At 44.5% G+C, this 15,673-nt stretch overlaps 1 protein-coding gene across 9 annotated transcripts in view; it reads left to right on the plus strand.

The window, feature by feature from the left end:
• The window catches only part of WNK1 (WNK lysine deficient protein kinase 1), a 164,040-nt gene that overhangs the window by 143,267 nt on the left and 5,100 nt on the right, over positions 1 to 15,673 (plus strand). For 5 of the 9 annotated variants that reach the window (XM_034780598.1, XM_034780626.1, XM_034780644.1 and 2 more), the window contains 4 exons: positions 2,726 to 2,928; positions 5,334 to 5,528; positions 6,683 to 6,775; positions 9,441 to 9,482. In XM_034780598.1, the coding sequence (XP_034636489.1) occupies positions 2,726 to 2,928; positions 5,334 to 5,528; positions 6,683 to 6,775; positions 9,441 to 9,482 (533 nt within the window). The remainder of the gene's footprint in view (positions 1 to 2,725; positions 2,929 to 5,333; positions 5,529 to 6,682; positions 6,776 to 9,440; positions 9,483 to 15,673) is intronic. The other 4 variants (XM_034780635.1, XM_034780670.1, XM_034780607.1 and 1 more) reach the window with 3 other exon arrangements.

Here is a 15,673-nt window from a genome sequence, read left to right on the forward strand (position 1 = left end):
AACATTAAGGAGCTGAGGGCAGTGCAACTAGCATGCCAGACCTTTCAGGCCTGACTACAAGGTCAGTGCATAGCAGTTCTGACTGACAACACCACTGCCTTGTTTTACATCAACAAGCAGGATGGAGCCTATTCCTCTCCCCTATGTCGGGAAGCCCTCTGGCAGTGGGAGTTCTGCATAGCCCACTCCATTCACCTGGAAGCATCCTATCTACCAGGAGTTCAGAACGTGTTTGCGGACCACCTCAGCAGGTCCTTTTGCAATCACGAGTGGTTCATCTGCCCGGATGTCATATGTTCCATCTTCTAAAGGTGGGGGTGTCATCAGGTCAATCTGTTCAACACTTGGAGCAACAAAAAGTGCCCAATGTTCTGCTCCTTTCAGAAACACAGCCCAGGCTCAATCACGGACGCATTCCTCCTACCGTGGGAGGCTGCCTGCTCTACGCTTTTTCCCCCCGTTCTCTCCTGTGCACAAGGTCCTACTCAAAGGTCCACAGGGACAGGGCAGAGATAATTCTGGCGGCACCAGCGTGGCCTCGACAACATTGGTGCATCACACTCCTGGAACTGTCCGGGGATGCCCAGATTATGTTGCTTCTCCTACCTGACCTGATCATTCAGGTCCATGGTCAATTTCATCACCCCCAACCTGCAGTCCCTCCATCTCATGGCTTGAAAGCTTCATGGATGAACCCCATGGAGTTTCTGTGCTCAGAATAGCTAAGGGAGGTCCTACTTGGCAGCAGGAAGCCCTCACCTAGAGCCACATATCTGGCAAGGTCGAAAAGATTTACTTGTTGGTGTGACTAGCATCGTACATCCCCCTCTTCAGGCACCTATACCTCTTACCTTAGAGTACCTTCTGTGCCTGAAACAGCAAGGTTTGGCAGTGTCCTCCATAAAGGTACACCTCGCTGCTATTTCGGCTTTCCACCCGGGAGCATCTGGACGCTCCGTCTTCGCCAACCCTATGGTTGGTCGGTTTCTCAAGGGTCTAGAACAGCTACATCCCCAGATCAGACAGCCTGTCCCCATGTGGGACCTTAACCAGGTCTTCTCCAGGCTAATGGGCCCCGCATTTGAACCGCTGGTGACTTGCTCCCTTTTCTCTGTCTGTCGTGGAGTTAAAAGCCCTTACCTCAGACCCACCTTATACGGTTTTCCACAGGGATAAGATGCAACTCAGACCTCGCCTGGCCTTTCTTCCTAAGGTTGTCACACTTCCACAGTAGGCAGAACATTTTCCTGCCTGCTTTTTATCCTAATCCTCATGCCAGTAGCCATTAGCAGAGACTGCACTCCCTGGATGTTGGACGAGCACTAGTCTTCTACATCGAGCGCAGGAAGTCGAACGAGTTGTTCATAGCGCTGGCAGACTGGATGAAAGGATTCCTGGTCTCATCTCAAAGAATATCTTCCTGGAGCACGTCATGCATCTGCACGTGCTATGAGCTGTTCAAAATACCAGCCCCGGCTCTTACTGCACACTCCACAAGGGCTCAGGCTTCATAAGCTGCATTCCTGGGTCAGGTTCTGATACAAGAAATCTGCGGGGCAGCAACTTGGTCCTCAGTACGTAGATCACCTCTCACTACACCATCATCTGGCATGCCAGAGATGATGCAGCTTTCAGCAGACCGGTGCCCCAATCAGTGATTCCATAACTTTGACCCCACTGCCTAGGTAAGGCTTGGGAATCGCCTAACTGGAATCAATATGAGCAATCACTTGAAGAAAAAATGGTTACCTTCTCGTAACCGTTGTTCTTCGAGATGTGTTGCTCCTATCCATTCCAAACCCACCCGCCTTCCACTCTGTCAGAATAACCAGCAAGAAGGAACTGAGGAGGCGTAGGGTCATATATTGAGCGCCATAAAGGCACCACTCCAGGGGGTTCCACACCCAACCCGACAGGTGCTGCTAGGGGAAAAACTTTCCAAGTATTGCACGCAGCGCGCACACACCTAATTGGAATGGACATGAGCAACACATGTTGAAGAATAACAGTTACGAGGTGAGTAACTTTTTTTTTTCTATAAATACACACCCATACTTTTTATGCTCAGTTTTAACTGATATCTCTTGTGTATAAATGTGTGTCACAAGTTGACCTAGTCAGGTGCCAGTGTCTCCTTTGAAAATGGAACTTAAGTTCCTAAACCACCTAAGGGAACTTGAAAATGTTATTCTGAGCCCATAGGGATAGGGACAAAGACGTCTGAGAAAACTGAGCTGCCTGAGTTCTTGTGTTGTTTTCTAAGGTAGGCTAGACTTCATGCATAAGTGCCTGTGAAGAACACCCACCCACGTACGTGTGTGTGTGTATTTTTAAGGATAGCTGACAGTTTTAGATCTTGTACATATAAAACCTCAGAAGACTGAGTCAATACCAAGCCTTGTGGAAATTTCAAAGCACTCATGTCTTAGGAAAGTGAGTGTGAATCTTGCAAGCCCTACAGTGTTTATGCTGAAGCTCCAGACCTTATTGATGATCCATCCCCGCTCCCCTTCCTGGCTTTATCATTGTTATGCTAACAGGCAAACCATACGTCAGAATTCTAGCCAATGTTACAATTTCTATAAGGGGAATGGAGCAAGTGATTTTTGTGTGTGGCATCCAGCTTGCTAATTGTGGCTAAGATTTTTCCACCCTCAGAAAGAAAGCTGTTCAGTGGGGTGGGACAGGACTGTTTAAGTTCTTATTCATGTTCTTAACTCTTTAGGCACTATAAAGAGATCCAGGAGCTGCACAGTCGCCAGAAGCAGGAGATTGAATTGCTGTACACCAAACTGGGAAAGGTCCCCCCTGCAGTAATCATCCCCCCAGCTGCTCCTCTCTCCGGGAGGAGGAGGAGACCTACTAAAGGAAAAGGCAGTAAATCCAGCCGCAGCAGCTCCCAGGGTAATAAGAGCCCTCAGCTGCTAGGTAAGGCATCCTCAGGTTTCAGTACCAATGTGACACACAGGGTAAATTGTTTATTAGCACCTTTTGATTCTGTCCTAACTCTTTTTACAATAGATCATGGGACACCCTCAACCCACAGATTGAGGGGTGGTTGGTTGAGGTGATCTCTTGCCTGTCTCTCAGAGGAATCTAACTCACTGAGAGTCTCATTTGGGTTTGTACATCTCACTGTTTTTGCACAGCATATGAGTCTGCTAGGTTCCTCTCAGTCTGGCCTTGGAGAAAGGCCTTTTTCATATAACTCTTACTAATGGTGTTTTGTAGACTTGCTGACCACTTTGTTTTTTTAGTAGGGCTGTCAAACGATTAAAAAAATTAATCTCTATTAATCGCACTGTTAATAATAGAATACCATTTATTTAAATAGTTTGGGATATTTTCTACATTTTCAAATTGATTTCAATTACTACACAGAATACACAGGGTACAGTGCTCACTTTATATTTGATTACAAATATTTGCAGTGTAAAAAAAATTGTATTTCAGTTCACCTAATACAAATACTGTAGTGCAGTGTCTTTATCATGCAAGTTATATTTACAAGTGCAGAATATGTACAAAAAAACCTGCATTCAAAAATAAAACTATATAAAATGTTAGTGCCTACAAGTCCACTCAGTCCTACTTCTTGTTCAGCCAACCACTCAGACAAACAAGTTTGTTTACATTTGCAGGAGATAATGCTGCCGGCTTCTACTAGCACTAGTCATTGTGCTTCTACTGGCAAGAGCTGGGGATTCCAGTGTCAAAGGATGAAGCCTAAAGCATAGGGGAAAAAGTCAGACAAACTTATTTTTAGTAAGGCCTCTTGATCCCTCCAGTTTAATTCCTGGTTGTTCTCGTCACATTTTAAAGATGGACTTGCACAGTGGAGCTAATTTTGAAGTAGAAAATTGAACAGAAATACCACCAAGTACCTTTGACTGCTGTTGCAGATGTCTTTATTTTCTTTAATAGGTGCTTAACAGCACAGCATCTCGTCTCAATGAAGTTATAATCTGATTTTTTTACGTCAGTCTGCTGTGGAAGGGACTGCAATGTCTCAAATTAAGCATCTCATGTAATTACAGGATTAAATGAGGAAAAAGATGGATTGTGAGGGAAGCCATTCTTATTAAAACACTAAAGTTTTCCTAACTAGCAACAGTAGTCAGAAAAAATAGGTCCATGAAAATCAAAGTTCCTTCCCCAGCACATGCGAAAATCCCTCTAAAACCCTGTGAATGCCGTTGAGCACATGGATATGGGAAGGCCAGCATTGTGAATGGAAATATTAGTTGGAGTTCAGAGTCCACAGGACACAGCAGGGCACATATCTTCAACTAGTGAATTTTCCTTCCACAAACTGCATCAGTGGTCTTTGTGAAGTGGGTTGGTGGTCAGCCTAGCAATTTTAGCATTAATTGGCCTGCCTGTTAGTAGTCTCAGTGCGAAGACCAAGGATTGAATGGAAGTTCAGTATCCATTGTCCATTTTACTGACAGAAGAGGTGCCTCCAGGTCCAGGTGGTAGTGCATTGGCAGGGTATTTTGGGAAAGCTTTCACTGTCTGTATCTCTTTTGTGGATAAGTAGGATTTTCTATCTCCAGTGCTGTCAGCTTCTCATATGACAACACCACCAAACTTTTTTTTTAAAGATCAGATTTATAGATGACACTCCCAAAGACTTGTTTAAATATTTCACTATTCTAAGAATGAGATGCAAAAATCCCTGCTGTTATATCTTCTCTAAGGACTGTTACATGAGTGGTGTATTCTGACCTAAAGGGCTCACAGAACAGAAGATGAATCTCCATACCAATGAATGAGCTAAAACTACTATAAAGCAGTCTTTTTGCTTTCAAAACCAGATTCTCAGTAATAGACTGGCATCTGTCAAAGCAATGAGACACCTTTTCTCCCCATGCTCCGTCACCTGCACTGCTTAATTCTGCTCTTGCATGCAATGGAGTACCTATCTTGACACACACTGAGGCAGAACAGGGCTGTAATTAGAGACCTCTCTAAAAAACAGTTATTCCAAATTATACTCCTGGCTCCTTTCTCAGCAACAGCAAAGTCCCCTCTGTATCCTTTGGTCAAGCATGTTAATCTAGAATTCTGACGAGTGAAGGCCCTTCCTTGGGATTTTCCTGCTGAACTTACGTTCTCAGCATTTCTCCCTTATCACTCGTACAAGTCCCTCCCAGTGATCGATTTTAGTTCTAATTTATTCACTGCAGATTTTTCCTGCTAAATCTCCCAAGCATTCATCAGCTCTAGACACATTGCCTTCTGGCCAATGGGAACAATGGAAAAGCCTCTGAGGTGAGGTGGGGAAGCTGAATGTCTATATTGTCTGTCCTGATTCTTATTTCTTTTTATAGGCAATCAGTCTTCTCAGAGTGCCCCCTCAGTCTTGCCCCCCCAGCAGACCCTTCATCCTCCTGGAAATGTCCCAGAGACTGGGCAGAACCATCTGTTACAGCCCCTTAAACCATCTCCTTCTAGTGAGAACCTCTACTCTGCCTTCACCAGTGATGGTGCTATTTCGGTACCAAGCCTTTCTGCACCAGGCCAAGGTAAGAACTTCTATGGAATTAATGCTAAGTCTTATACCAGGGAGTTCTCAGCCTCAAAATACAGTAGATTGACTTCAGAGTATGGCCTGTGTTTAGAGACTGATCAGGGTGTTAGTCTGTCTCTTTGTGAGGCCTAGCACACTATTTGCAGTTAGATTTCTAAGTTTTCAGGTTGGGAAAATCAGAGGTGAGGTAATGAAGGGGTAACATACTGCGCCTTCTGCTCTAATGGCAGCACTGAAAGGTTAGAAAAACCTGAAGAGGGTGAAAAAAATCCTTCATAAAATGCAGCTAACTCTGCAGTTCTATTGGCTAAAAAATTCTGAAGATATGGATGTAAAATATGAGCACACAGTGGAAGGGGGTAGTTAATAGCACTCTTTTCCTTTATAGCACCCAGATTGGGCATTTATCCTTCTGATAAGGTATTAGAGCTTTAACTAGTCTCTGGAAGGCTCTGCTTGGTATTTGGGGGCCTCCTTTCTTCCACTCATTAAGGATTGTTGGTCTATTTGTGTATTGCTTTACTCATTTCTGTGAGTCACAATTGTTCCATTTTTCCATATACGTTATTTTACAAATACCCATTGTAAGTGTTCCCATGAGACTAGTTGAATGCAGCAGTCTCAAGCTGCTGGTGGTTTTGTTTGAATTACAGTGAGTGGAGTAAAATGTAGACATTGATAGGAGAAAAGGATCAAGAAGTAAAAGAATGGAAGATGGAAAGCCGCTCCTTCAGAAACTTTTCCTTCTGGGGATTCTCTTCCCTTTCTCCACTAACCTGTTTCAGAAATATTGGGGCTACTAATGTGTAACTTCCTGTGTCCTGAAGTTGTGCAGTGTCTTATGTAATTGAGAGAATGCCTTTGCCAGGAGTTAAATTTAGCTGTGGAGTGCAGCCTTATTCCTAATGGATTAGGTATTGGAAGGTAGCACTCTCTTTTTAGCAAAAAACAAACTCGACCTATGAGTGGAGTAAGAGTCCTTGTTCCTTGTACTGTGTACATATCCCCTACTCCACCTCTTGAGGCTTGTTCTTGTGTGCCATGTTACTGCATTTCACCCATCCAACCTCAAGTTGCTAACATCTTGTAGTTGTGTTCTGTGTCTTCTCCTCTCCTTTCTCTGTTCTTCCCTCTTTTGTTTTATCACAGGCTGTGCGAAGTTTAACTGTGCATCTGAGCGGGTGACGTTCAAGCCTGGTGGCAGGAGGACCCGATTTCTGAGTACGCCCTGCTTGGCTCTTTGTGTGTAACACCTTTACTCCTTCCTTGTCTTCATTTTTTTTTTTTCTGCTGTTGGATCTGATGTCTCATGCAGCCCATTCTCTTCTGCCTACTTGTATTCCCTCCACTTCATGGCTCTGCTTAACTGCTCTTAATACACCTTAGAAGTTTGGGTTCTCATGTTAAGTGTCCTGTTTAATATAGCCCTTAACTAGGGCCAAATAACTTAAATAAACTTTAAGAAAACTTTTCTATGGGAAATAGTGATCTTCAAGGAATTAGCAGAGAATGGGGGGAGGAGGTCGGTATATGAATATATGGGCCTTTCCTTATGGTTTCACTTATGATTGTTATAGACTGTACTTGTTGACACCAAGGAGACTTCTGGGGAAAAATTCTGGTTCTCTTCAGTAGCACTGAGAGGGTGGCAGTGAGAGGGCTGCCCATTCCAAATTACAGCAGTGGGGGGGTGTATGGTGTGTACTGTTTTTCCTAATAGGAAAAAGTAGCTGCTTTAATGAAAATGTTAAATAAATTTGTATGGCTTCCTCCTCCAACACATATCTCCCTGTTGGGTGGGTAAATCTCTGCAGGCTGTTCCCAGAAGTGCTGAGGTAATCAGCATTGTCTGTCTCCTAATCACTTAGTAACTAGTGACTAAAACTGGCCCTGTTTAAAGGTATTAGCCATGTGTGCAAAGGAACACTCAGGCCAAATGATCACATTCCATATTGGTAGCCAGAAAGGGCTCTTCGTATTGAGGACTGGAGGCAGATTAAATGTGCCATAGGTAGAGGGTTGTGGTGAGAGAAACTCCTCAAAACACCCCTTTCTTCCCAGCCCACAACAAATACTCCATATCCTTCTGAATTAAGGCCATTCCAGCTGTCCGAGCAAACTAGTTCAAGTTTAAAAGCTGAGGGGGGCGGGGAGATAGTAGGATGGGGTTTTTGACCTATGAGCCTCAAACTTCTGATGTGGTTATTTGAAGTGTTTAAATGCATGGGCTAAGGCTGCAAAAATGATGCTTTTTTTTCCTGGGAGTGATACAAAATCCCACTATGCTTCCAATGGAGACAGGACCTTTGAATGCTGTGACACTCCTTCTCCCCCCCCCCCCCCCCCCTGCAAATGACTGGGTATGAGAGCTGGCAGCCCTATGAAATGGCCTTCATTTGCCACATTTCACACAAATTCCACAGACTTGTAGCATTTGTCCTCCTACAGCATGCAGCAGCTTAGCTGGGGTAGAGATCTTTGTGGATGAACTCCAATGAACAAAGCAACAGTTACAGAGCAAGCCTTCTACAGAGACAGCTGCAATGGAACTGACCTTTATCCTCTTTATATTGAGAGGAGGGTGAGAAGAGTCCTTAATTGTTGAGTTTTTCAGCAATACTTTAAATCCTGCCATAAATAAATTCCCAATATTGGGACTAAATGCACCATTAGTGCATAATTGCTCGTGTAACTTTTCACCTCTTCCTGCTGCTTGGCCTCCAAACAACACAGCTTTAAAAGCTTTGAGCAGGTAGACTAAGGTATTGATGGGATGTGCAAAGAATGTCCGTTTGGATTTCTAAGCTTTATAGTTTCTTTTCCTGGAAGAAGTTAAATTCTTAGAAAATCTGGGAAAGTGTATATTTTCCCTATGCCTTTTTTGGGAGGGTAATATAAAGAACAGTAGGGGTGTCACTCCTTCACTCTCAGCCTCTGAGATTGGCACTGTGAGCTGGATGTACTTATCGTTACTGCTTTCTTATATGGTAGTGTACTGTTAGCTTGTCACAACCTCAGTCCAGCTATCAGTCCTCTTGAGGCAAACGATAAAGCCTCTGCTGAGAAGCAGGTATTATGCTGTGGGTGGGATGGATTGTTTTCACTCCTGAGATCTGACATTGGTGGATGGACCTTCTAAAAGGTTTATTGTAGCTGTCCTGTAAAAGTGGGTAACGCTTCCGATAGCGCAGCTTGGCTTGAATGCTCAGTTTGTTTACAGGTTGCTTGCTTCCTGGAATCTGATATACTGTCTCAGCCACTTCTGGGGGGTGGGGGAAAGACACCTCGTTAGAAACAGCAATGAAAAGGAAACAGTGCATTGGTCAATAACCTGCTTTTAACTCTGCAGCTGGAGGAGCTGATTGGTACAGGCCCAGTAGGGTTATCTGTAACGGTTGCACTAACATTTCAGAAAATATGGAAGGGGGATGTAGTGACAGAGGGTGAGAGTACATGATCCACGCTTGGATCCTCTGAGTGCCCCACAAATTCTCAAACAAATGAAAGCCATGAGGGACACTTCCCCTTTCCAGATAGAGGTGGGAGATTTTTTTTATTTTTATTTTTTTTTCTGTTGCTCTTGTGATAAACAGCCAGTGATCGATAAGTACCAGCCCTAAACACCAGCACATCCCTAACATTCTTAAGATACCACTAGATTTCAGAGAACTATTAAAGAACAATCATATTAGTCTTGTTTTGTGTGAGAGCACAAATGATTAAACACTGTCTTGTGGTCTGGGTATTTCCATAGAAGATCCACTGGGCTCTCAATGTAACTGCAGCCAGTGGCAGTGTCCAGCTGTATCGTCTCCTCTTTCTCATTGGGCTTTGTGTTGTTTGCTGATATTAAACACTTCTCACTGTTTCTCTTATTTTAACAAATTACTCTTTCTTTGTGCTTCAGGGAAGATGGTGAAAAAAGTCTGTCCTTGCAACCAGCTCTGTAGTAATTATCTTATTTCTGTTATTTCTGGTCCCTGTTCATGAGTTTCCCTCTGATCAGTGAAGCCTAACCTCTGTGAATCTGTCTCCAGCACAGCATCTGTCTCTGTCTCAATTATTCCCTCTAACATGTGTTCCTTTGTTAACATGTTAATAGGTTCTGGCTGCCTAGTCATTTTTGCAGTGGAAAATGAACTGCTGTTCAGTGCTGTAGAGGCTTGCTGGCCCTCAGCTTAGCTGTGGAACTCCTTGTTGATTGGTAATGACAGTGAATTGTGAAGTAAGATCAGTTGCACACAGCAGTGCTGATGTGCTAAAATTACCCCTTTGTGCAGCAGGATTTGCTTGTAATGACTATGCTGAAGGGGTTTGCCTACTCTTGTCTCCTGATTCCATTGCAGAGACTCCTTCAAGATCTTAAAGGGTAAGGACAAGCCATTAAATGCCTTCAACCTGTGCCCCCAAAACAGGAACAGTTTAGATATGCCTAATCTAAGTGTGCTGGTATTATCTAAGGTTGTCTTTGAGGGTGGGTGCTCAGGCTGGTTTCCAAGGGAGGAAATAAAAGGGGGCAGAGAATGAAAGCATGATGGAGTAACAGGCTGAGGGGAGACGTCTGTTTTCATTTCAAATCCTTCATTATGTCACCAGACAAGAAACTGGGACGTTTGCTGTGGCTGAGCAGGACTGGAGGGGGTTGTTTCCGTTGAATGCCATGAATCTATGCACTCCCCTTTCAGACTCTTCTGGATGGCTTTAGGTTTGGATTAGAGCAGAATAACCAACTTCTGAAATTCAAAATCCCTGAGAATGTTTAATAAAATGCTGTTGATAAGAAGTGAGCCATGTATTAGCAGCTCATGTCTTACAGCACAGGCCAATCCTACTCCGTCTCGGCTGTGAGGCTGAGACAAGTGCTCATTTAGTTAACAAAATCACTTTGTAGACAACAGAAGCGACTCAAAGCAAGCATTTCAAAATGTTTGTAAATCCCATTGCACATTTACAAGCGAATACACGCTGGTGTCTCTTGACTAAATGTGCCTCTCTCTCCCAACCCTGTGTCTGGATTAGGTTGGAGACACTGGGGTATGAGCTGTAATTCCTGACCAAAATGTAACTGGGTATACAATATATAAATGTATCGAGCAGCAGGGTGCAGATGACTGGCCATCAGGAAGGGGTTGAGAGGTGCTGGTTCCTGCATGAACTCTTGACTATGGAATGTGATTATCTTGCTGTCTGTTTTGGTACCTCCTCTTAAGTACCTTTTGCTTTCACTCTTGCCTGTTTATGTGGGTTCCAACTTCACCCTTTCACTTGCTTTGCTGCCTTGTCAGATAATTGTTCCAGGCCCTTTCACATTACACATGCTTGAGATTCTCATTGTTCCGTCGGTTTCCTTAACACACTACACGGTATGGTCCTGTTACTCTGTTCCTTTTGAACTCCCACCACATGTTTGTCAGAGAGGCCCTCTGTTCTCTTCCCCCTTCATCTGTATTGCTGCATGGGGCTCCTTGCTCCTAAAGATTACACCCCTATTATTAGGTACTATAGGTGGGGAGAGGGTTTCATGTTTTCTAGACAGTGCTGGGAGAGGGGATAGCATTACTCACTCTAGTAGCACATTACTCAGTTGCTACAGGTAATGAGTATGTTGCCTTTCTTCTTCAATATCATAAGAGCCATTCCAGCTGAGATTTGGAGGGGTTGATGTTCTTTCTCAGGTATGAGGGTCCTGAAGAGAGATGTCTAGGGAAGTGAGTAACAGAGAGCCACTTCATTCGTTTCAGGTAGTGGTTTTGGCTTCTAGCCTTGTTCAGTAGTGAGATGGTGATTTCGGTGCTGAGGTTTTTGATAACTTTTGTCGGACATATCTGTTCAGCACACCTTGGTTATCCCAGATGCTGTCCCTGTTGTAACCTTAGTAGCAAGCCAGCGATAATTGTTGTGCAAGCCTCTCTCTCCTGGTTGAGAGGCAGGTGTCCAAGGTATGCTGATTCAGCACTGGTGAGCATCTTCCCTGTATTTTGAGGAAGAATGGTGGTTCTTTGAGTGCTGGACCCTCTATGCATTCCACTGGGGGTGCACATGCCTGAAACTGGAGAGTTCTTGCAAGTAGTGTCCATTGGTCTGCACCTGTGCCTCCACTCTCTTCATGATCTGCGCCCAGTGTATAAGAGACATGGCAGACTGACCTCCTGCCTCTCTGGTTCATTTACTGCCACAATGCCTGAGCTGGAATCCTCCACAGTGTCCAGAGTTTCACCTTTCTCTTCATCCTGTAAATATATTCAAAGTTACATTATTCTTAGGGGTTTTTTTTTTGTGTTTTTGAGAGTTATAGTTAGCTAGTGTTAGAATCCCCACCCTGGGGAAGCTTCTTGGCGTGGGACTGGCTTGAGGAGGCACTTATCTCCACCTATTGCAGTATCTGCCACTCCTTCTCCAGCCTAACACAGCAGGGGCAAGAGCTCTGACTTCAAAAACAAATTATGAAGCAGGCAATGAGACTCCAATCAGACCAACACTGGGGAGACTCTCCCGTATGTTGGCCAGAGTTGACAAGGAGCATGTCTCCTAGTTCTTTGTCTGACTCCGGTGCAGAGAAGGGTGGAGGGAAGCACCTTTTGACTGGGCCTCCTCATGAGAGTAAGGGGCACTCCCTCAGACACTCTCTTAGACCCTGGAAGAGGAGAGATCCCTCCATGACCCCCATCCACGTCAGGTGAGCCTTTATGCCCAAGCCATAGGAGGTTAGGCCCTCGTAAGCCACATAGGCATAGTTAAAAGACTCGGGAGCAAGACTCCTTCAGTATCAGCCTCTGCTCCAACCTCAACACTGACTGCAGTACCATCCAAACCGAAGCACCAAAACCCAAAGGATTGGGAACTGTTGGTTACAGTCAGGTCAGAGGCTCATTCACTAACAGTACTGGCACAGCCCCCTAAGAAACTGCTATCAACTACCACTTCAGTGGTATGGAATAACATTACAATTTCTGAAAATATCATTGATTTATACCACTGCTGCTGATAACTTCGTTCTCCTGGATCCACAGTCTCCCTTGTTATCAGGACTGATTCTCACTAGAGAGAAATTAGTGCCTGTGAGAATCTAGGACTCTAGGAGAAGGCTGTCCTGTCTTGTCCGCTAGCCATGGATTTCTCTCTGTGGATCCGTTGGCATTGCTGATGGACCTATATCTGACCTTTTCATCTTGAGAAGGGTCAGATATACTGGTGGAAGCAGCTTCTGCTCCACCCAGGGAAATTCAGCCCAGACAGGGGATTGAGAATTTCTTGGAATCAGCCTAGACTATATAGGTAAGATCTTCCTCCTCAGACCAGTGGTACTCAGTGCCTTGGAGGTCACCACAACCTGGCTTCAACCGCTCATACTGCCCTTATTGGGGTTCTTGGGACCCTTACGCATGTTACCCAGAATCTATCCGTTCCAATGGGGACTCATACCACCATTCTCCTCCAAGGGGCCAGTCTGAAACCTTGAGTCCATGGAAAAAGGGAAGATAATCTGGTTCCAACACAGGTATCATTCTCACCTGATGAAGTGGTCGCTCCAGCCTCTCAGTTTCCTCTGGATGATCATAAACCATCCCAGGAGCTTATATGGAGAATGGAGGAAGAGCTTCAGATCTCTTTACAGGAAGTCCAGGATACTGATCATAAGCTCCTGGATATCCTCCAAACTGCGGGCTCCAGTCGGGTTGCTCTCCTGGTCAATGGAGCCATTCTGGAATCAGCTAAAGCTGTGCCCTTACCCACAAGAGGTCAGAGACTTTGCCGTGACTAGGGGAACAGAGTTCTTGTTTACACACCCTGCTCTGAACTCCTTGGTAGTCCAGGCAGCCACTGAAAGATCCAGACAACAGCACCAAGGACCACCCCTGCAGGTAAGGAGGCAAATGTCTCAACCTTATGGGGAGAAAGATAGTTGCATCTACCAGTCTACAGTTTAGGATCAGATTATCAGACTCTTCTTGCCAAATAATACTCCTTCAACTGCTCATAAGTTTCTAGACTTTAAGGATAAACTGCCTCAGGAAGATAGGGCTCATTTCAAGCACTTATTGACGGCAGAGTGGTGGCAGGATCTTTTTGTGGGATGTAATTGATGTGGCTGATATGGTAGAGATCCCTGGCAGCTGCCATTGTGATGCAGCAGGAATCATGGTTACAGTCTTTGGGGCTCAAGATGGAGGTTCAGAGCACAGTTGAAGACCTCATTTGGTGAAACTAATCTCTTTAATGAAAAGACCGGATGAGTCTTTGCACTTATTGAAAGACTTTAGGGCAATTCTTCGCTCCCTGGTATTTATACACCTGCTCCAAAGAGAAAATATCAAACAGCCTTAAAAATCAAGGTCCTTACCCCCAACGTTTTAATCAACACTCCTATGAGCCATCTTGCAAACAACAAAGAATGTAGAGACCAAAATACCTGGTGCCTTCCACTCCAGTCATGACTACCAACATTTCTGACCTGATTCTAGGGAGCTCTGAATCAATATCGATGCCACCAGATTCTGAGATTCATTTCAGGCAGGTGGCTAGTGAAATTTTCCCCAAACTGTTAAATAACAGACAAATCTGTACTGGATATCATCCCATTCCAGCTATACCATTGAGTTTCTTTGCCCACCTCCCCCAAAACTGCCTTCCTTGTGCTTTTTCAAGGACCACTCTCATAGGGAGTTCTGTCAGAAAATACAGGGTTTTTCCCCCCAATGAAGAGAAATATAGCATCCCACCTCAACATCAAGGAAATGGGTTCTGTTCAAAGTATTTACTAGTCCCCAAGAAGAAAGGAGTCTGAAGACCCATTCTCAACCTAAAATTCCGCATGGTTATATTAATGCTGATAATACCATCCCTCAACATGGTTCTCAGCTCTTGATATATGCAGTATTTTAGCTGAGCTGGTCCCAGGATATTAGAATGACAAGGTTGGTGAGATAGTATGTTTTATTGGACCAACTTTGGTTGGTGAGACAAGCTTTTGAGCTTACATAGCTCTATGTAAGCTTGAAATCTTGTCTCACCAACTGAAGTTAGTCCAGTAAAGGATATTACTTCACCCATCTTAGCTCTTGAAATGAAAGACATTACTTTCATGTGGCTATTTACCCCTCTCACAGATGATTTCTTAGGTTTGTGGTGGATCCCTACCACTGTCAATACAGGGTGCTCCAATTTGGGCTCACAATTGCTCCCAGAGTCTTCACAAAAGTTTTCTCAATAATAGCAGCTCAGTGTAGACAAGATGGCTCTGCCATCCTCACGTATTTGGATAACTGGTTTCTAACCAGTAGGTCTTGCCTGGAAGTGTTAACATCAACTTCGTTGCTGCTCCAGCTTCTAGCATCCCTGGGAATCTGTGTAAACATGAAAAAGTCTATCTTGTCTCCGACACAGACCATAGAATTTAGAGGAGCAACACTGGATTTAATCAAGGAAAGGGCCTACTTCATCACTGACCGATTTTGCGCCATGGGTGCTCTCATAGACCTGGCTACATGCAAATCTCGAACATCAGTTCAGATGTGCCTTACTCTCCTTGGCTATGTGGAGTTATATACTTGCATAATCTTATTCACCTGACTCCACCTTTGTTGCCTGAAAGCTTTGCTCCCAACAGCATATACACCGAGGAAGTACAGCATGAATCCCACAGTGTTAATCACCTACACCCAACCATAAATGGACGCCTCCCTGATACGTTGGGGAGCCCACATGGGTGATCACACATTACAAGGCACTTGGACGTTTCAAGAAGCTAGAATGCACATCAGTCTTTTGGAACTGAGATCAGTATGGGAGGCTTGCTAAAAGCATTTCTACCATTCATACAATCTCAGTACGTCCTCATAAGGTCGGACAACATAACTACCATTTCCTATATGAACAAATGGGGAGGGTATGTTCCTTGCCCCTGTACATACAAGCGGTCAACTTATGGAACTGGTGTATACAGAACCACATCACCCTATTGGCAATGTACCTCCTGGGCATCCAGAATTCACTGGCAGACAGTGTCAGCAGGCATTTCACCACTGATCACAAGGGGGAGTTACGTAATTCAGTAGTAAACAGTATCTTCACTCAGTGGGGAGCCCCCTCTTGAAATCTGACCATGTGGGCTCCCCAACCTGTCAGGAAGTACAAAATGTA

Source organism: Trachemys scripta, chromosome 1 (assembly GCF_013100865.1).
Source record: "Trachemys scripta elegans isolate TJP31775 chromosome 1, CAS_Tse_1.0, whole genome shotgun sequence".
In the NCBI taxonomy this organism is placed as follows: Eukaryota; Metazoa; Chordata; order Testudines; family Emydidae; genus Trachemys; species Trachemys scripta.